At 49.1% G+C, this 21,954-nt stretch overlaps 1 protein-coding gene and 1 pseudogene across 1 annotated transcript; one reads left to right on the forward strand and one right to left on the reverse strand.

Annotated features, from left to right (window-relative positions):
• Positions 1 to 1,275: 1,275 nt before the first annotated feature.
• LOC123111060 (SWI/SNF complex subunit SWI3C homolog) lies at positions 1,276 to 18,506 on the forward strand. The gene is made up of 9 exons (XM_044531736.1): positions 1,276 to 1,491; positions 1,594 to 2,130; positions 2,232 to 2,797; positions 5,155 to 5,509; positions 5,615 to 5,688; positions 6,663 to 6,751; positions 16,705 to 16,757; positions 16,844 to 16,986; positions 17,714 to 18,506. Exons 1-9 carry the CDS (start codon positions 1,464 to 1,466, stop codon positions 18,227 to 18,229), a joined length of 2,361 nt encoding a protein of 786 aa, XP_044387671.1. The 5' UTR covers positions 1,276 to 1,463; the 3' UTR covers positions 18,230 to 18,506.
• Positions 18,507 to 18,555: 49 nt separating this feature from the next.
• On the reverse strand, positions 18,556 to 21,697 carry LOC123114725 (protein MAIN-LIKE 1-like; annotated as a pseudogene).
• Between the last annotated feature and the right edge of the window lie 257 nt (positions 21,698 to 21,954).

A 21,954-nucleotide genomic window follows, 5' to 3' on the forward strand; every position in this document is an offset into this window, starting at 1 on the left:
CTTGCTTGCCTGATCTGTTTGACTTCACTGTGCGAAGACTATTACTTGTTTGGCTTCATTTTGTCTTCCATTCCGATCTGTACTACCTAGCTGCTATTAGTCTTCGTGCTTTCATTATATTGCTTACTTGACTATGACCTGTCTAGTGTAGTCCTTCTTCCGTTGCATATCATATACGTTCCATTTAATTGTTTGTCTTTAAAGACCTCATGTTTTGAAGACGTTCAAAAAAATTCGCCTATTCACCCCCCTCTAGTCGATAACTAGCACTTTCAAGGATGAAGTTATTTGGGACGTCCAGCTGATGCGCTGACTGGCGTATTTTTTATAGGAGCACTCTCTTGAGTGGGTTGTTGGTTAATTACTTCTTCTTTCCAAGGCTCCGGATCTAACAACATATGTTTGGACTTCGTATGAATCTTGTCAAAATTCTTTGGCATGGTAATCGAATTCATATTCGCCGTTGCTTGAAACTCCTAGAACTCTTTTCTATCATCCTATGGATTTCTCTCCAAGATCTTGACATCGAGCTCCAAGGACTCTAGTTCCAAATCTATAATGTCGCCTAATCATATAATGTTTGTCATCCTTATTCAGCTACAACACTGTGTTACCTTGCTATTGACGAGAATAGAGTTGGAAAGGGAAAAATGATTTTGCGCTCCTCTTCTACCTACTTAGCCCGTCTACCGCCACCGGTCACCTTCATTGCCCACCACCAAATAGTGCACGGTCAGACAACAAGGGCTAGAATTTTACCACTGAAGAGATGGACTTCAGCAACCAGACTGCATTACTAACTGCACCCGAACTAGTGCCAATCCAGCCGCCACCACAAGAACTCGCCGCTGCCAACATGCAAGCTCGCCAAGGGATTTTAGGAGAGAACCCAACCTCAACATACTCCAGATCCATGCGCCTCTGAGAAATAAGCGACAATTAAATTTAGAGGCGAGCCTGACAAATTTCCTCAGGCTGGTCATAGTGGGGAGTAACTTAGACTAGTGTCATGCATATGACACTAGTGTAAGTTACTACCTTCATAGTGCAAAGTAACATAGTAGTAGTATCATAGATTGCTTCATTTATTATCTCATAGACTCATTTTGCCTCGGAAAGCGCTATGTTACAGTAACATATTATGTTACCACAAGCACCTTTTTCCTCATTAAATACTTGCCACATAAGCAAAATTGTCTTGGGATGTGTTAAGTTACTACCTAAGTTATTCTCACAATGGCTAGCCTCATAGGACATTCTCTTCTTGTCCCTTTTTAAGATATTCGGATCTCAGAATTCAAAGGGAGAGCTGTAAGATGGAATGAAAATTTCGGACAAGAGAGCTCAAATCTCCTCCTCACTCCTCTCGCACGTGCCTACCCGCCCCGCCGTGGCCCCCCTCACTCGCGGGCACACAGTCCAAGCTTCCACCACCGTTTCCGCCTCCGCCGGCGCCGGCGACGATGCCTCGCAAGGCCTCGTCCTCCTCAGGTACGCGTCCCAACCCCTCCGCACCTCGCAATTCTCCGGAACGAGCCCCTTCTCCCGCACTGACGCCGCCCTTCCCTCCCCAAAACCCTAATTCCCTACCAGATGCGAAGCTCAAGTGGCGGAAGCGGAAGCGCTCACAGGACACCTCCCCATCGAAGCAGTCCGGCGGGGCCGACCACTCCGACGACTCTGACTCCGCAGCGGCGAACGACGAAGACGACGCGCTCCACGGCTCCGCCAACGGGGGCGAAACCCTAGGCGCCCGTGGCGGCGGTGACGACACCGTGCCCGACCTCCGGGAGGCGGAGGTGCTCTCCTCAGCGGAGCCCGTCTCTGGCTTCCCCTCGGCTACCCGCCGCACTATCAGCCGGCTCCATCCCTCTGTGCTTGCAGTTATCGCCGCCGATCGTGCCTTGGCGGCTGGTGCCAGCTGTGCTTCGGCTCCGCCTGCACCCGCGCTGGAGAACATTTCGCACGGGCAGCTCCAGGTGCTAGCAGCCATGCTCCCCGACCACCCATCCCTGTCCAACGACCCTGACAAGCCGTCCTCCTATGTCTGCACCGTGCCTCCACTCATGGAATGCCAAGGCGTGCCCAAGCAGTTCTACAGCAAGTTACTCGTCGTCCCCAGACACGCAGGTTTGTTCTTGATTCCAATGATGCTTTCTAGCAAGCTAAAGCTGTGGAGCAAATTGTTAATTCTCATTTGTTGGTCATTTGGGATGATTTGCAATTTGTAGATTGGTTCTCGCCGGCGACGGTACACAGGTTGGAGAGGCAGGTGGTGCCACATTTCTTCTCAGGGAAGTCCCCAGGGCATACACCAGAGAAGTACATAATGCTGAGGAATAAGGTGATTGTGAAGTATTTGGAGCGCCCGTCGAGGAGACTTGCATTTGCTGAGTGCCAGGGGCTTGTTACAAGCACGGCTGAATTGTATGACCTGAGTCGGATAGTCAGGTTCTTGGACACTTGGGGGATTATTAATTACCTCGCTGCTGGATCTGTGCACCGGGGCTTGAGGCTGGCATCATCTTTAATCAGGGAGGAGCAAACAGGGGAGCTGCAGCTGGCGTCTGCACCATTGAAGTCAATTGACGGTCTGATTTTGTTTGATCGGCCAAAATGCAGTGCCCGAGCAGAGGATATTGCTTCTGTGGCATCAACTTCGTCTGCTCTGGAGGTGCCAAATGGTGATACTGGCTTTGCAGACTTGGACGAAAAGATTTGGGAGAGGCTGTCTGAGAACTTTTGTAGTTATTGTTCACAACCTTTGCCCAGTTTGCACTATGAATCACAAAAGGAGGTGCGTACAATTATAACAGTATGGAGAGTTTTTCGTTCTCCATATATGGGATTATTTATCCACGTTTTTAGAGAAAATCTTTCTCCACATCGTCAGAACTGTTGTTTATGCAATTCTCTTCACATTTATACTTGATCGGGTTCTTTTGTAGAATGATTTCATATTATTACTTTTCTCACATCGAAAATTTAGTATCAGTTTACCACATGAGTATGCTTGAAGGCTACAATTCAACTATTAAGTTCATTTGCAATTTTAAGTACCAAAAGCTCGATAGAATGGTTTGATTAAAAGAGTATCAGTGAGTACCACTGTGTTGCAAATTATCAATGTATACTTGCTTTGTAAAGTGACAATTATCATGTTAGTCCAGTATACAGGGCCACACATAAGAGTTTGAGGCCCTGGTGCTAAACACAATGTGTGGCCCTACATTTTGAAAATGCCAATAATCAAACAATTATTCTATTTTATTATATAATGCAACATATGTTTTTCTTACAACACGAAGAATTACATTGGATATTCATGGTAAAAGAATTACATTGGATATTTATGGTGGTCCTCAAGCACTAAACTTACCTGAACTTGTATAAAGCATCATCCAGCTAGTATCTCTTGAAATGAAATTTTCATAGTTCATCTTTCTCAAAACATCATTTTGAAGTGCCTATAACTGCAATATCATTATCATGATTAGTTGGTCCTGAATCATTATCTGCACTTTGAGCCTCAACTGATAGGAGGGGAATTAGGAGTAGGGATGGATCCACTACCTCGGATGGTTCTATTGTTTTGCAGGAGAATCAATTAGTGCCTCTTTGATTTAATTGGTTTTCATGGAATTTTGGAGGATTAGAATGGTTAGAAAATGTTCCCACGTGGCTCGTTTGATCTGTGGGATCTGTTTCTAAGGATTCCTTTGCACTACATTACCTTTCATTGGAAAATTTCCATCCACCACCCAAAAGAATCCTTTGTTTCTCATGTGCTGCAATCAAGCAGACATTATTGCAAGCAAAATCCTGTAGGATTCAAGTTTGGGGGGGGGGGGGGGGGTGTTGCCTTAAGAAATAAAATAGAGGGGGGGGGGGGTGGGGGGGTACTGCAGTTAGGAAGTTCCATGGCCAAAATGCTTTCCTTCCTAGGAAATGGAAGGCTTAAATGGTGTAGATTTCCTTTTAAATGACTGGCTGATGTGCAATTTATGAATCGCCCTAGGATAAGAATTGATCAGCTAACATTTCAGTTCCTGTACATACATGGACTATTTCTTCGTCCTTATTCCAGTATGCTGCTCATTATTAATATTTATTCTATAATATGTTGTAATTCATTGGAAAATGCTATGGTACAATAACAAAATGTGATAGAAGAGCATCTTTGGATAAATAGAAAGAGTCCTTATTTGGCGCATTTATGTGCATTTGTTTAGATCTTCCAACAGACAAATTATCTGTAAATAGTTGACTTCTCAAATGTCTGGATCTTATCCTCCAGCTCTCTGGAACACCAGCTTTGAGTTGAAATTGTCACAATGAATCATTATGCTATTTGCTTCGATCTAAAGGTATAATCTTTTCTCGGGATAACATCATACCGATGTTTCTAACTTGCATAAAATACAAACAGTTTGTGAAGTGCAACCGCAGTGGAAAAAAAAACAATTTGGAAAAAATACAACACCGCACAAAAATAATGAAATACAATACCGAATGAAAAATGTGCCTTGAATCAGTCAAAAAACTGCAACTTGCCCATGGCTGGTGTTATTGTTGCTAGTGGCACACAAGTCAGAGTGTGAACAGTTGCTCAACACTAGAGTTGGCTCTGTGAGTCTGTGGCCGGGGATGGGCTTAAGTGCAGCGTCTGAATCAGATCTCACTCCTATGATGACACATGCCAGTTCTGTTGAATGAATGTTCTTAAATAGTATCTCTGTGTTAATCTACACGTAGATGCCCTGTAAACTGTAGTTATCTAAGTTATGCATAATGTCCTTAAGGTTAAGCTCTTTATCCTTGCCCAATCTGGTGGTAATGGAGGGAAAGTCAGTGGCAACCAGAATGGCGCAGTGGCTGTTAGTGATGGGGTTGGTGCGGTTGATCTTCATTGTAGGGGGAGGGGCGCAAGAGTTGTTTGGGTCAAAGGGAGTAGTAGATATGCTTAGTTCCAGTACACACTGTTTTAAGGATAATAGCTATCTTATTGCAGTATGATTTTTTCTCCAGGTAGATGATCATGGATATCTTATTTTTCTGGTATCATAGCAATTTTACTCTACTTATGTAAACCGCTCCTTTTGAAAGTAGCCTGTGAAGATGAAGCAAGCTGACTCATTTTTACTGATTGAGTAGGCAGACATCGCTCTTTGCTCGGATTGCTTCCATGATGCAAGATTTGTTCCTGGGCACTCAAGCTTAGATTTTCAGAGAGTGGATGGAACGAAAGATGGATCAGACAATGATGGGGACAGCTGGACTCACGAGGAAACTTTACTGTTGCTGGAGGGCTTAGAGAAGTACAATGATAATTGGAATGCTATTGCTGAACATGTCGGAACAAAGTCTAAGGCGCAGTGTATTCACCATTTTATTCGTATTCCAGTGGAAGATGGTCTGTTAGAAAGCATTGAAGTACCAGAAGCATCCGTTTCATCTAGAGTACAAAGCAATGGCTTTTCGTATTCAAATTCCAATGGCGGCATTTCAGGTTTACTCACTATGCTCTGTCGATAAACTTCGGTTACATTTCAGTTGTGATGGCAGTGAAATTTATCTGTCTCCATTTTGTAACTGTGACGATTATTTATCTTAGGTAGCGTTCCTCAAAGTAGCCAACCTGGACAACAGCTACCATTTGTTAATTCTGCTAATCCAGTCATGTCACTGGTAAGTGATTCACTATGGGTTGTATGTAAATTTATCGAATTCCTCAATTCTCTTTTAGGCGTCGAAAAGTATTATACTTTTGATCAGTAACATTTATAGTTATTTCCATTTTTTTACACAGTTGATTTTTAGTGATGTACATGCATATAGACTGAAAATTCTAAAGTTGTTTAACCGGAATATTTGTAAATCAGAGCTCACACTGGGTTTAACAAAATATTTTAGAAAATTTGGAAATTGAGTTGTGACTATTATTAGTTGCGACCATGTGCTGGCAGCCTTGCACTGCTAATCGAGATGTCTATGCTGTAGCACTGTTGAGCTTTACTGACTGCATGAGTAGATAGCTTATTGCAGTTTATTTTTCCGATCAAACATCAAAAGCTGTTGAACAACATAGAATCTGGATAGAATCCCGTAAAGGTGTAAATCACATTTTAAGTATTTGTCTGAATAAATAGCTTATTGCCAATTTGCCATTGATTGAATGCTAAAACACACCTGATTGAGGGCACTGGTGGTACATTATATATGCAATCCCGTTGATAGGGGATTATTCGGTTCCTATTATAGGGCTAACATGATAGTCCCTCTGTAAACAAATATAAGACTGTTATTGAATGAAACTTGAAGGGGAATATGCATAGCATATTATAGCGCTAACATGATAACCCTGAACGAGAGTCATTGGATGAAATTCAAGAGCATCATATTCAGATGGATAGCATATTATAGCGCTAACATGATGACGCTGAACGAGAGTCATTGGATGAAATTCAAGAGCATCATATTTAGATGGACCTAAGGAGTGAGGAGCAGATAAGTCAACAATTTTGCTCAGAACCCCCCTCGCAATTCAGAATCACAGAGCTTCTTGCTAGGACATATACAGTTTCCTGTTATTGCTATGCATCTGTTCAGGCTGTTCTTGATCTATTATATAGCTGGTCTAACCGTTCAGGAACGTTTTGCAGGTTGCATTTTTGGCCTCTGCAGTAGGACCAAGAATAGCAGCATCCTGTGCAAATGCAGCATTATCTGTTTTGACAAGAGATGATTCCAGGTGAGCAACCTATATGGCATATCAGTATCACCACTCGTGCTTTGCTGCTGTTTTCTGAATGCTTATACTTTTACTAACAAGACTAATGGAAGTATTGATATACTACTATTTATAGTTCCTGAAGGGTGTCTTACAAATGTGTTTGTCCACAAAGAATGTCAAACAGTTTTACAGACTTCCATGCTGTCGACTAAAAACTTTCTAATCAAACGTCTCTTGAAGTATTTAAGATCTAGTGATATTTGAAATGAGTTTGATCTAGCGGGCTAATGTAACTTTAATGATTACATTATGGTTATGTATTAAAGTCAATTTTAGATTAAAGGTGCTGGAAGAATCTACTACCGACCTAACCCTAAATACTGAAAAGTAGATAAAAGTAAATGACAATATTCTTCTCTGCTTTATTGAGAGGGGTCAGCCCCTTTATATAGTAGACAAGACTTGACCAACAAGCCGGTAAATCTATTCAAACTCTAACACTATCTCTAAACTGACTGGACTCTTCCTAACAATGATGCTTAATCAACTAGGACTCTAATTAAGGGATAAGACTCCATGTTTGATGGGCTGGTCCACATAACATCTCTCCTTTCCTTGAAAAATAGCTTGTCCACAAGCTGTAGGTTGTCAATTGCCTCCCAGGGGACCTTGGGTACTACCAGATGTGGAGCTATCTTGATCGTAGCCATTAGCCTCGATGAAGAAGAGCCGTGCTCACCAGTGACCCCAAACATAAATATTGTCGCAGTTGAAGCAAAGGCCCTGATGACGACGTTCTGCTAACTCAGCTGGAGTGAGGCGCCTAACCTGCCGTGGCGGGGTTAGCTCTGGAGTGGTTGATGGCATAACAGGTGCTAGTGGCGCAGGCGGGGAAGGTATTGTAGCTGCGTTGACCGAAGGAAGATCGGAGGGGCACAAGAGCTCTGCAGGACGAGAAGGCTGGTGTGGTGATGTTGGAGGGAAATGCCGCTGCTCATAGGCCTTGGCGAAGGAGATGGCGGTGTGGAAGTCAGATGGCTGCTGAAGCTCGACGTCAGTGCGAAGACCATCGGGCAGCCCTGTTGTGTACAGAACCGTTGTTGGGATGGTGTTAATGGCTCATTGTTGTGGCACATGAGCGCTAGAAACCTGCTGGTGTAGTCGGCAACCGAGGAATTGAGCGGCAGACGTGCCAACTCACCCAAGGGATTGGCGCGGAGTGACGGCCCAAACTGAATGTGGCAAGCTTCCTTGAACTGCTCCCATGTCGGCATGCTGAAATCACGCTCAAGTTGTAAGTACCAGAACTGAGCGTCATTGGTGAGGCGGTAGGCTGCAGTCCGGACCTTGTGGTCTGTACGCTGTCCACGAAAAAACCGCTCGCACCTATTGAGCCAACCAAGAGGATCAACTGAACCATCGTACATTGGGAAGTCGAGCTTGTGGAAGCGACGCACGCCTGAACCAGAAACTGATCCGAGGTGATTGTTAGGTAGGGGCAGAGGGAGGTAATGGGTGGGGTGGATTCATAAATGGGTTGTGGACGGGGTGTGTGTACATAACGGCATATGAAATTGATTGGCAGGTGGAGGCGTGAAGGCGTAGATGCGGCTGCTGATGGTGGGGCTGCTGCTGGTAGGTGGGCGGCAAAATTGGGGTGGGATTTGGGCTATAGGGTGAGGGTGCCAAGTGGTCCAGATTGATGTTAGGGGGTGGCTGTGCTGAGTAAGGAGATGGCTGGAGGTGGTAAAAGGGCGTTGGCGGCTGATGGTGGTTGGCAGTGGTCGGGGCACAGGGTTATGTTGCAAGGGGAAGTAGACGCTAAACGGTGGAAGGCAGGAAAGTGAGGGGGTGGTGGGGTGGGGCAATCTACCCGGCGGGTGGAGGTCTGCCGGCGGCAGCGGAGACGATTTCCGCGCTGGATAATGGGACACCAGAGGTGCTGTTGGCGAGGGGAAGCACCAGGGGCGTGTCGTCGCTGGGGAGCAGGGCTTGGGAGGCAGAGGTGGCGTCATGGGCGGCTGCTGCAGCCGTGGAGTCGAGCGGTGGGGGCAGGGCTGTCAGCCTTGCTCGTTGGCGTGTGAAGCCCTCCAATTGCTTTGTGCCACACAGCCTTGATCTCAATGTCTTTTTCACTAAATGACCCCGTCTGAAACTTAATTTCCTCATTGACCCCCTCAAAAACTTATTTTTGGGAGTTTACCCCTCGCATAGACGCCTATTAATTTGGTGTTTCTAGTACTTCCTCCATACCGGTGCATTAGGCATCTTAGGTTGTGCACCGCGACCAAGGCGGAGGAAAAAACGAGAGAACTTGATGTTTATTTGCTAATTAATACCATTGCATGCAGAGAACTGGCCACTGCATGTCGTGCTAGGTAATCTCAAGTCATTGAAGGCATACGCGCCCCGCGTCCTCTATTGGCTGATTCCTTTTTTCGTGGCAAGAAACAGGAACGAGGTGTTAAGTTAATGCATCGCGCTAAGCGTTTTGGGATTATCTGGTTTCCGTAACGTGCCTAATGCACTGGTATGGAGGGAGTACATGAAGTAATGCCAGATAATTCGGCACAATCTTATCCCAGCCGTCTGTCTGTCCTACGTGGAAAAAAGGTCAAAGATGCCAAATCAGTTGGCGCCTTTCTCTTAGCCATCGAATGATTCCCCTTGTGCGCGCTGGCGACGAGACGCGTAAGGCCTAAGCCATTGCTGAGCTAGTCGTAGATGATCAGCTTCTCGTCCAGGGAGAAGTAGTATATGCGCGCGACATGGGAGCCATCCCCTGGCCAGGCGCGTGAAGGGCGGCGTCCTGCCCCGCGCTTGAACCAGCAGCAGCACAATAGCTCAGAGAGGTGCAGTGAGGGTGCGCAGCTAGTAACACCGGAAGGTGAGAGATCTAAGGTCGGGGAAGGTGCCCGGGATGCCGTCGGTGAGGTTGTTGTAGCTGAGGTAGACTTCTGCAGCTACGCGAGCTGGCCGAGTGTGCTTGGGATGTGGGCCTGAGGAGTTGTAGCTGAGGTCGGTAGGTGGACGAGGCCGACGAGCTCGCCGATGCAAGTTGTGGAGGCAGCGTGTGGGATAACGGGCTGGGGAATCGCTAAGGAATCGAGACCTCAACTGATTTGGCATCTTTTGATTTTTTTCCATGTAGGACGGACTGATAGCTGGGATTAGATTGTGCCAAATTATCTGGCGTTACTACGTGTACTAGAAACGCCAAATTAATAGGCGTCTATGCGAGGGGTTAGCTCCCGAAATAAGTTTTTGAGGGGGTCAGTGAGGAAAGTAAGTTTCAGAAAGGGTCATTTAATGAAAAAGACTCGTAGATGGCTCCGATACCAAATTGGAAGAATCTACAACTGACCTAACCCTAATTACTGAAAAATAGATAAAAGTAAACAACAATATTCTTCTCTGCTTTATTGAGAGGGGTCGGCCCCTTTATATAGTAGACAAGACTTGACCAACAAGCCGGTAAATCTATTCAAACTCTAATACCATCTCTAAACTGAGTGGACTGTTTCCTAACAAAGATGCTTAGTCAACTTACTTACTTACTTACGAAGCCTTTTATCCCAAACAAGTTGGGGTAGGCTAGATATGAAACCCTTTCACGAGGACTTCCCAGGAGGTCACCCATCCTAGTAGTACTCTCGCCCAAATGGGTTTCATACTCAAAAGACTGGCTAGTTTTTATGTTGGGTCGCCAAGCCTATCACAACCCTTAGATATGAAACCCTTTCACTAGGACTTCCCAGGAGGTCACCTATCTGTCACGAACTCATCAACTCAACACTGGATCGAGGAAGGGGATTGGGATGAGAACGAGACTTGGGAGAGAAGGATTTCTTCCAAGGGGAGAGGTACAGCTTGGGGGAGAAGTTCAGAGATACAACACACACAACGCACCCTGCCTACTGGCTTACAACTGGCTATATAGCCGTCCTCCACTTGTCATACTTGCCCACTGGCCGGTGGGGTCCACCCTCACGCGTCCACCGCATCACCTCCTGGCGATGCAGGTGTGACATTCCCCTCCTTCAGAACGAGTGCCGTCTTCAGTTTCAGCGTGCTGATCTGCCTCGTCGGTGACTTGAGCGGCCCACGCTGGTGCGTGCGGAAAGCGGCGGCGCAGACTGTCGTAGTCCTCCCACGTCGTTGCCGTCCCGTCGTGGCGCCAGCGCACTTTGACTTGCACCAGAGCGCTGTTGCCACGCTTAACCATGCGCCGCTCCAGGATCTCCACTGGTTCATCGTCGTGGCCGGCGAGGTCCGGGGGTCGTGGCAGCTCGGCGAAGACCGGAGTGTAGTTGGGAGTGAACGGCTTGAGCTGGGACACGTGAAAGACTGGGTGGATCCTGCTGTCCGCTGGCAACTCCAACTTGTACGCCATCTTGCCGAATCTGTCGAGCACCACGAAGGGCCCGAAGTACTTGTACGCCAGCTTAGCACAGGGATGGTTCGCCACTGACGATTGTGCATAGGGCTGGAGCTTGAGGAGAACACGATCGCCCACCTCGAAGGAACGCTCCGTGCGGTGCTGATCAGCCTGTTTCTTGAACCTGTGCTGGGCGCGAAGAATGTGCTCGCGAAGCCGCGTCGTGTGCACGCCCCAGTCCAGGGCTCACCGTCGATCATGGGCACCGTCTTGTCGGCCCAGAGTGCCATGGCGCCGATGTTGGGCTAACACCGTACAGAGCCTTGAAGGGGGAACATTTGATGGAGGAATGAAATGATGAGTTGTACCAGAATTCCGCGGTCGGCAATCAGCGACGCCATTGCCGGGGCGCGTCGTGCACCGTGCAACGCAGGTACATTTCCATGCACTGGTTGACGCGCTCGCCCTGGCCGTCCGTCTGGGGGTGGTATGCCGTGGAGAAGAGCAGCTTGGTGCCCGCGCTGGCGAAGAGCTCGCGCCGGAGAGCATTGGTGAAGACACGATCACGGTCAGAGACGATGGAGCTCGGAATGCCGTGCAGCTTGACGACATGATCCCAAAAAACCTTGGTCACTTGTGGAGCTTTGAAGGGGTGACGAAGCGGAATGAAGTGCGCGGACTTGGTGAGCCGATCCACGACCACCATGATGGAATCGAAGCCCTCCGACGATGGCAACCCTTCCACAAAGTCCATGGTGAGGTCGCGCCAGGGAGTGGTTGGCACGGGCAAGGGCGTGAGCATGCCCGCCGGCTTGGATTGCTCGTGCTTGGCGTGCTGACACACTGGGCACTGCCGCACGTAGTCGGTGACATCGGCCTTCAATCCATCCCACACAAAGAGCTTCTTGATGCGCTGGTAGGTGGCTGTGGCGCCGGAGTGGCCACCGACCGCGCTGTCGTGCAGCGCGCTGATGATCTTGGTGCGCAAGGCCGTGTTCTTGCCGATCCACAAGCGCTCCTGGTTGCGGATGAGCCCCTTGTAGAGCTCGTATCCCTCGTCGTCGGGGCTGTGGATCGCGAGCCGAGCCAGGCGATCCTGCACGTCGGCGTCCGTGGCATAGGAGTTTGCCACCTCCTGAACCCATGCGGGCTGGCACAGAGAGAGCGCGTCCAGGTTCAGCGACGCGCCCACGCGGGAAAGAGCATCCGCGGCTCCGTTTTCGCTGCCACGGCGGTAGCGAAACTTGAATTGGAGTCCCACCAGCTTGGCCATGGCCTTGCGTTGCAGGTCCGTGGCAAGCTGCTGATCTTGCAGGTTGCAGAGACTTTTGTGATCAGTGATGATGGTGAACGGGCCCCGTTGCAAGTACGCGCGCCACTTCTCGACGACCATCATGACGGCGATGAACTCCTTCTCATACACCGATAGCCGTTGATTGCGCACCCCAAGGGCCTTGCTGAGGAACGCCACCGGGTGCCCCTCCTGTGCCAGCACCGCACCGACGCCGGTGTCGCAGGCGTCTGTCTCGATCGCGAACGGGCGCGCGAAATCTGGGAGCGCGAGCACAGGCGCGGTCACCATTGCGCGCTTGAGGAGATCGAACGCCACCTGCGCCTTCTCCGTCCACTCAAAGCCCTTCTTGGTCAGCAAGCTTGTGAGCGGGTTGGCGATGATGCCGTAGTGCGCGATGAACTTGCGATAGTAGCCGGTGAGGCCGAGGAAGCCACGAAGTTCAGTCGCGTTGGTTGGAGTAGGCCACGCCACCATAGCCTGCGTCTTCTCGGGGTCCGTGGCGACGCCCTCCTTGGATATGATGTGGCCGAGGTAGGAAATACTGTCCTGGGCGAACGAACACTTGGACTCCTTGGCGTACAGCTGGTGCTCTCGGAGCAGGGCGAGGACGAGGCGAAGGTGTTCCAGGTGCTCCTCCAAGGTTTCGCTGAAGATCAAAATGTCATCAAGGAAGATTATGACAAACTTACGGACGTACTTGGCGAAAATTGCGTTCATGAGGCATTGGAATGTCGCCGGAGCGTTCGTTAGTCCGAACGGCATGACTTTAAAGTGGAAATGGCCATGGTGGGTCTTGAACGCCGTCTTCTCATCGCCCTCGCGCATGCTTATCTGGTGATAGCCAGCGCGGAGGTCCAATTTGGAAAAGAACGCCGTGCCAGCTAATTCGTCGAGCAGTTCATCGACAATGGGCAGAGGGAACTTGTTCTTGATTGTGGCGTCGTTGAGCTGGCGGTAGTCGACACAAAAACGCCATGTGCCGTCCTTTTTCTTGACGAGCAGCACGGGCGCGGTGAAGGGACTCATGCTGTGCTCAATCACGCCGGACTGGAGCATCTCCTGCACCTGACGCTCGATTTCGTCTTTCTGTAGCGGCGAGTAGCGGTAAGGGCGCGAGTTTGCGGGGCGCGCGTCGTCGACCAAAGTGATGGCGTGATCATAGCGGCGATGGGGAGGCAAGCCCTTGGGGTCGGCGAACACATCTTGGAAGTCCGTCAGGACGCTCTGGACACTGGGTGGCATCTTGGTATCTTGCGGCTCCGGTGCACGGGGCAGGTCAAGGACTGCCATGTACCAAATATCATTGTCATCTTGCCATTTGCGCATCTGATCGGGCTCGATTTCCTCCATCTTGTCGTTCTGCCTTGGACGAACACCTTGCAGGGTGATCATGGCGTCGTGGTGCTCGAACGTCAGTGTCTTCTCAAGCCAGTGACAAGTCATCGGGCTGAACTGCTCCAGCCAGTCCATGCCGAGCACGCAGTCGTATGCGCCCAAATCCAGTTGCTTCATGTCGGTGGCGAACGTGTGCCCTTGAATCCACCAGTTCAGTCCCTGCACCATGCTGTTGCACGTCATGCGCTCGCCGTTGGCCACCCTGACCTCCACCGCAGGCACGGGCACAGAAGCTGCGTGCACACGCTCGGCGAACGCCTTGGAGACGAAACTGTGCGTGCTCCCTGAGTCCACCAACAGCAGCATCACCTGATTGCCGACGAGGGCGCGCAGACGGATGGTGCGCGGCGACTCCGTGCCAGCAACCGCGTGTGTGGAGAGCACGCAACATTCAGGCGCAGGATCTTGCTCTGCTGGGGCGTCGAGCAGGTCCAGGGCATGCACCGCATCGTCGCTGAGAACTTCTCCATAGTCGCCGACGTGAATTGTGAGCAACTGAGTTGCGGGCTTGCATCGATGGTCGCGGGAGTAACGATCTCCACACTTGACGCAGAGGCCGTTGGCGCGCCGGTGCTTGCGCAGTTGACGCTCGCGTGCCAAGTCGTCGTTGGGCACGCCCGCGCCGCCAGGCCGCGGCGCTCCCATGGCCCGCGGAGGAAGCTGTAGTGGTGGTGGTGGTGGTGGACGGCTCGCAGGAATAATGCGCGGTCGAGCACGTTGTGTGCCCGCTTCCTCTTCGACGATCCGGGCCAACACCGCCGTGCGTGTGAGGCTGGACGGCTCCTGGAGACGGACTGCCGCCCGCAGATCGTCGCGCAAACCCAGCAGAAACTGCGTGACGAACAGCTTGGGGTTGAGCGACTTGTCGAGGGCGAGCAGGTGGTACATGTGTGTCTCGAACGCCGTTTTGTACTCGGCGACGGTGCCGGTCTGGCGAAGCTGGAGCAACTTGTGCATCTCCATCTCGAACTCATCTGGCGCGAATTCGCTGATGATGGCCGCGGTGAACTCGTCCCAGTTCGACGCACGGTGTGTCTGCCTGTACGCCTAGTACCAGTGCGCCGTGTGGCCATCGATGTAGAGTGAGGCCGTGGTCACCCAGCTGTGCGGCGGCACTCGGTACAGATCGAAGTAGGTGATGCAGCGGTCGATCCAGAGGCTGGGCGAGTCGCCGTCGAAGTGAGGGAAGTCGTGCTTGGGCGGCTTGACCATGTACTCCTCGCGCGGTCCGTGGTGCGCGTCGCGGCCCGCCATGAACGCCGCCTGCTGCCCTGCGCCCGTGAACTGGGAAGGATGCCGCAACGGCAGCAGAGGCGGCCCGTTGTTGGCGAGGCGCACGGCAGGGCCCTGAGGACGAGGCCCGCGCGCGTGCTCCATCGACGTTACCGCGGAGGCCTGCGTGTCGCCGTCGTGGTGGTCGGCGTCCATCGGTCGGTGAGGCGCAGTGGCAGCAGGTGAGGGAGGTAGCTCGCGCTACTGCCGCACCTCGTCGACGTCGGCCTGGGTGAGATCCAACTGCTTGCGGATATGCGCCAGATCCGCGGAGACCTGCGTGTTGAACGCAATCTGGGCCTCGCGCTGCTTGTCGCCCGCAAGCGTGGTCTCGTCGAAGCGCTTCAGCAGCGCCTGCAGCATCGTCTTCAACTCTCCTGTGGATTCAGCCATGGCGGTGATGATGTGGCGAGTTTGAGCCGAAGGTTTGTTGGGCGGCGCCGTCGCACACGCTCCAAATCAAGCCAACCCCGCTGGGGATTTCGAGCAGATCTCGCCGAAGCAAGGCCGCACTCGCAGCGGTGGATGTTACAGCTCGATTGAGAGGGATGAGGCGACGGGGAAAAAAATTTGGGGCCGAAACCTGAGCTCTGATTACCAACTGTCACGAACTCATCAACGCAACACTGGATCGAGGAAGGGGATCGGGATGAGAACGCGACTTGGGAGAGAAGGATTTCTTCCAAGGGGAGAGGTACAGCTTGGGGGAGAAGTTCAGAGATACAACACACACAACGCACCCTGCCTACTGGCTTACAGCTGGCTATATAGCCGTCCTCCACTTGTCATACTTGCCCACTGGCCGGTGGGGTCCACCCTCACGCGTCCACCGCATCACCTCCTGGCGATGCAGGTGTGACACCATCCTAGTACTACTCTCGCTCAAATGGGTTTCATACCTATGGGACTGGCTAGTTTTTATGTTGGCTCGCCAAGCCTATCACAACCCTCCTCCTTTACCCGGGCTTGGGACCGGCTATGCTTAATCAACTAGGACTCTAATTAAGGGATAATATTCTTATAACAGATGCTGCATTAGGGGTTCTTCAGTGATGCGATTAATGAACAGAAAATGCAAGTCTCAATTTTTTTGATTGTTTCATTGTTTTCAACTCGACAAGTTGAGTCTATTCGGAGATTTAATTAGGTAGGCTGTGGGTTTTCAAGTCATATAGTGCATGTTTAGGACTACTTTGAGTGGTCATTACACAGGTAAGCATATTTCAGCGGCACAAGTTTGAGTTAGCTGGCAGGAATTTCCAGGGCTAGGTTTTCCGCTGCTCATGCCCCCATCCTTGCTTGATTTGACACGCTACTTTTGGTATCCTGCACTATCTGGACGCTTGATACTGACTTAACCTCCAAACGCTCCTGTCAGTGGGGCTATTGTCCATCAAGTAAAGCGACTTGAGGTTCCCAGTCGATTATTAGTCAGAGCTGAGCTAGCCAGTGACTAGCAGATGAGCCGCTTGACTTGCTCTGCTACTGAAGAGTCTGCACTGAGTTGGGCTGGCAAAACTGTCTAGTTGACTAATCGCGGACTAGTCGTTGACTTACAGTCGATGTTTTTTTAAAATATTTTGTGTTACTTTTTTTGATTATCGCTTACCATTTAATTTGTACTGTATTAAGGATGTGTTCAGAAGGCAATGATGTCATGGGTCAAGCTGCTCGTCCAAACTATGGTAACTGCTTTATTCCCAAAATTAATCGGTCATCTGTGTCTGATGTTTTACAAATTATTGTAAAGTGCGTTGTTATTCTGAAACAGATGCCTCATCATCCGTCTCTCCCGAAAACGTCAAATACGCTGCAATGTGTGGCTTGTCAGCAGCGGCAACAAAGTGCAAACTTTTTGCAGATCAGGAGGAGCGTGAAATTCAGAGATTAGCGGCCACCATCATAAATCACCAGGTTCGTAGGAACACAAAAGTTTAGTGTGCTGCAATTTGCTATGAGGTTAATGATAATCTAGTTTGCTTCCTGTTTTGCTGCATATGTTACTGTGTGCTGCTGTTGTACCAGTTCTTGCACGTTTATTTTATGAGTGGTGATGGAAGCCTTGAAATCTAATTCGGCACTGAAGTTACTGTAACATACCACATCTTTTGCTGTTCTTTGATAAAACGTAAGTCCTCAACAAGAGTCCTTGACATTGTTTCCCGACCTCGCTCTTTGGCAATGGTAGTTCAGAACTTATACCACATTTCAGACCAAACCACTGCTAAAAGCAAAGATGTTTCGGGAATGGAAGTACACTGGCTCGGGATCCCATTGGGAAGTACTCCCTCCGTAAACTAATATAAGAGTGTTTTTTGCTCTTATATTATTTTACGGAGGGAGTATTGTTTTGTGCTCCAGATGAGTTTTTTTGCCAAGTTTGGCTGATTCAGGGTATTTTCTGAATGTGGTAAAAGAAACAAATTGTTCTGTCATAATATTTTTTAGAAGTTTGCATAAGTAGGTGATATCTTTGCAAAAAGGAAAAAGAAACCCTAGCTTTTACTGAATTCCAGGACGATCAAGCATCATATGAGATTTGGTTTGAAACCTTAACCTGCCTGCTTCTGTTAACAAAACTTGGTAAAGGGGTGATATATGTTGCTTTCATTATTCTAATATAACTATGTCGGATTTACAGTTAAAGAGATTGGAGTTGAAGCTGAAGCAATTTGCAGAGGTGGAGACCTTGCTTTTGAAGGAAAGCGAGCAGGTTGAGAGGGCCAGGCAGAATCTTACAGCCCAGCGTGTCCGGTTTATGTCAGCTCGATTTGCTTCCTCCGGAGGTCCCATGCCCGGAGGCAGCAGCAGCACCATGGCATCAAATCCAATGAATCAAGCCAGCCCTCGACCACCAGCAATGCCAGGCTCAATGCCTCCGGCCAGCATGCAAGCCTTCTACGGAAATAACATGCAGGGGCATCCAGCCCAGATGGCTTTCTTGCAGCAGCAACAGCGGCAACAGCAGCAGCAGCAGCAGCAGCAGATGCTCTCATTTGGGCCGCGCCTGCCGCTCTCAGCTATCCACCCTGGCTCATCGTCATCAGCAGCACCCAGCGTCATGTTCAACACTGGCATGCCCAGTTCGGCTACCCCTAACCATCACTCCATGCTGAGACCACCACCCTCGGGGAGCAACAATTCAAGTTTTGGTTAAGGATAGATTCTTTGCCTCGTCCTAAGTTACCCGTGTTTGTAGCTCTGATGCCAACCATTGTAATTCAATTGCACAATCATCACAGGTAGATGCATTTAGTCTTTTAGGTTTTCTATCCTCGTTCCCTTTCTCCCGGAATCTCTCGGCTATCTCATAAGATGAATGTTTGATAGGTAAGATTGTGTTATAGAGAAGGGGGAGTTCCACCCTGGTGCAAGTAATTGCTCCCAGCTAGATGCTACAAAGTGACGGAAATTGAATTTGGCTGTATTCTTTACCTGCAACTGTGGTTTATACTCCAGTTTAGAGTCTTGTCAAGTAAACTTTTACCGTGTGAGAGCATCTTTAGCCGATCCTACAAAACACGGCAATTTTGACAATTTTGACCTATGGATGAAATCAATTTACGGAATGAACTGGCCGTGAAACTATTTCACAGCTCTAACCTTTTTGTGTAGCGCCCGTCAGGACGGCGCCACACTCTACGGTGCAGCGCCTAGCCCGGGGGCGTTGCACACTAGTCCACCGTGGCAGCCCCTGGGCCCGCAACCAGCAGTGCAATGCCTTCGAGCTAGGCGCCACACTTGTAAAGTGCAACGCCTCCGAGGTAGGCGTCACACTTCTTAAGTGCAGCGCCTATCTCTTAGGCGCTGCACTGTGACTTATCCAGAGTGTGGTCCCCCACCCCCACACCACACACTCTCCCACTCTCCTCCCCCGAGCTTTGCCCCCTTTCCCCCTCTCTCCCCCTCTCAAATCCTCTCCCAAATCTTGCAAATTTGAAGATTTTGTCCGTGGATTTCGAAGTCAAACCCTCCCTCAAGGTAATATTCTCCATTCCCCTTGTTTTGATCCAAGTAAAGTTCCCCATTGCTCATTTGTTGCTTGTTTGGGGAAACCCTAGTTTTGTTTGGATCTAGAGATATGCATGGAAATGTGAGATGTTTGTTTGCCAATTTCTATGGTTAGGCTTTGTTAGTATGCTAGGGTTATTCTTATGGGTGTTCTTATGTTGGTGCTAGGGTTAGGTTTAGGGCTAGGGTTATGGTTATGGTTATGGTTATGGTTATGGTTAGGGTTGTTGTTTGATATATATATTAGGGTTTCTATTCCGTGTTAATCCTTGTATTAGTACTCATGGAAGCAATGTTACCTTGTGTTATTGGAATGCTTATAGGGATGGGAAGAACATGTGTGTTTGTTCATCATGGGGACAAGGACGCATTTTTGAAAGGCAATGTAGAACCGGATCCGGATGAGGTTGACATTGTGTTTGATAGTAGTCCTAGCTATGCGGAGCTCTTGCAACAAGTTAGGGAAGATTTGAATTGGACGGACCCTAGTGATATCATAGAGTTGGAGGGAAGGCATAATGTTGGTTTTGGAATGCACATCCGTTGGAAGACAATGCGTGTCAACTCGGAGCAACGTTGGGTTGCATACAAGGAGACGGTGGCCGAATCACTAGACAAGGCTCTTGAGTTATTTGCAACAAAGAAGGTTGATTCAAGTTTGCATTTGGACTTGAACCGGAACCCCTCCCCTTTGGTTGCTAGTAGCCCCACACCTTTGAAGCTAGATGAAATTGTTGAACCTCTTTTGACCCAAGAAGTGAGGCCAACATTGAGCCCGTTTACAAACAACCAAGATGAAGATTTGCAAGAGGACAATAATGAGTATGCGGACGATGACAATGAAGTTGATCTCCATGACAACAATGTGGGTGATCTCGACAAATATCACTTGCAAGAGACAATGGACCCTTCCATCCCTTTTTCCCGTGCATATGCATCGGACTCGGATGACGATGGTCCGGATGAACAAGTTGATGCGGAGGGGTTCACGGTGAAGGAAGCCGAAGCTTTCGAGAAGGTATTTGGTCGGGATCATCGGACTACATTGTTCAAGGATGTTAGTCTCGCGGATGAAGCCGTGGTAGATGGTGGCCAATGTGTACCTCTTGGGGTTAGGCCAATCTCTTATCGTGATTTGGGAGATGACGAGAACCGCATTGCTAAAGGTTCTAAGTTCGACACCTTCTTGGAATTGAAGATGTGGCTCGACAACTACTCGGTTACGCATTATCGTCCACATAAGGTGGTGCATTCGGACGTCAAAGTGCGCTACACGGTTGCATGTGCATGTGAAGATGAAATATGTCCATGGATTGTGCGTGCAAGACCATGGAAAGGAGGTCCCACTTGGCACGTAGTGAGTTGTGTGCCAACTCACATGTGCCAAGGCAAAAGGGTGGATGGCAAGATTGTGTCCCAAAACCACAAACAACTCACGTCCGAGTTCATCGCTTACAGGCTCTCCAACTCAATATCCACACTTCCAACAATGAGCGTCCAACATGTCATTGACCTTGTGAAAGCCATCTTTCACTACAAGGTGAAGTACGGCAAGGCATGGAAGGCGAAGGCAACACATCCCACTTGTAAGCCCAAGTCGCGCGCCGTAGTGGGTCGTGTTTATCGTCCCAATCCTCGAACTTCACTTTCTTCGGTCGTCCAACCGGCAAACGCTCCTAGCTCCATATGGAAAGTGCGAGCAAACAACCACCAATACCTCCAGATAGCCTACAACAGGCTTCGTCCAACTGCACATAAAAGAGAACATGGTTGAATTAAAAGCAAGATCGCATTCATAATGTACCAATGAATTGAAACAGAAACAACTTCATACCTGTCTATACAAGTAAGCCAGTGTCGCCGAACCCCAACTCCATTTGCTATCGAAGACGGTCAACGCCTTGAGCCACATCCATGGAGCATTCTTGCCTGTGCCATCAGCAAACATAGTCCTGGATATCACGTACCACATGTAGACACGAGCATATGTCTTCACCGTGTCCTCATTAGCATCCTCAGGGCAATTACTGAAGTTTGATACAATCCACGTGAAAGTAGCACCGGCTGCGACTCTTTCCTTCTTCTTGCCTTCTACTTCTGGTTCCCGCGGCTCCGGAGGAACCATACCGATAAGGGCAAACATTTGCTCGCGCCACCCATCAGAATCGGTGCTCATACATAGAGGTTTCCCATCGATAGGAAGACCGGTGATCATAGCTATATCCTGGAGCGTCAAGGTCATCTCCCCGGTCCGAAGATGGAAAGTGTGTGTCTCCGGCCTCCAATGATCAATAAGCGCGGTGAGTGCTGGAGCATTGTTGGGTGGCGTCGACCTGCTGACCAACTGAATGAAAGGGAGAAGTCCTGTCTCCCTAACATACGGCGTGTACCGCTCATCATAGCGCATCCACCCAAGGTTGACCCCGTGAGCCCGAAGCTTCAGAGGTGCAAGCTCCTACAAGGAAACAAACAAATCATTACATATGGGGGGTATGTGTTTGAAAAAAAACACAAAAATCATAACACCGGCAACTTTCATTATTACCTGCTGCTTCACCGACATAGCATACGACCGGTGTTGTAGATCCCAATGATCATTGAGAAGCCAAACCATCCTAGCAATTTGCAAGAAAGCTTTCTTGTCAACACGATTATCTTTTGAATACAAAAAAACTAAAGTAGGCCTACTAGATGCAACCATACCAATCTATGTATCCAACCATATCAAATCAAACATAACTAATAAAAAAGGGTTCCACAATTAACTAGGCCTACTTCATACAAATAACTTTTCCATAAACTATGCCTACTTCATAAAAATAACTCTTCCATAAACTAAACTAGGGTTCCACAAATCAAACAAACAAGGGT

Source organism: Triticum aestivum, chromosome 5B, assembly GCF_018294505.1.
Source record: "Triticum aestivum cultivar Chinese Spring chromosome 5B, IWGSC CS RefSeq v2.1, whole genome shotgun sequence".
In the NCBI taxonomy this organism is placed as follows: Eukaryota; Viridiplantae; Streptophyta; class Magnoliopsida; order Poales; family Poaceae; genus Triticum; species Triticum aestivum.

What these genes read in the sequence shown, in the direction of transcription:
- LOC123111060 (XM_044531736.1), top strand. Translation starts at nt 1,464, where the DNA reads ATGCCTCGCAAGGCCTCGTCCTCCTCAG. An exon ending in CGTCGTCCCCAGACACGCAG is followed by an intron (nt 2,131 to 2,231) that starts GTTTGTTCTTGA and finishes TGCAATTTGTAG; the next exon opens with ATTGGTTCTCGCCGGCGACG. An exon ending in TTCCAATGGCGGCATTTCAG is followed by an intron (nt 5,510 to 5,614) that starts GTTTACTCACTA and finishes TATTTATCTTAG; the next exon opens with GTAGCGTTCCTCAAAGTAGC.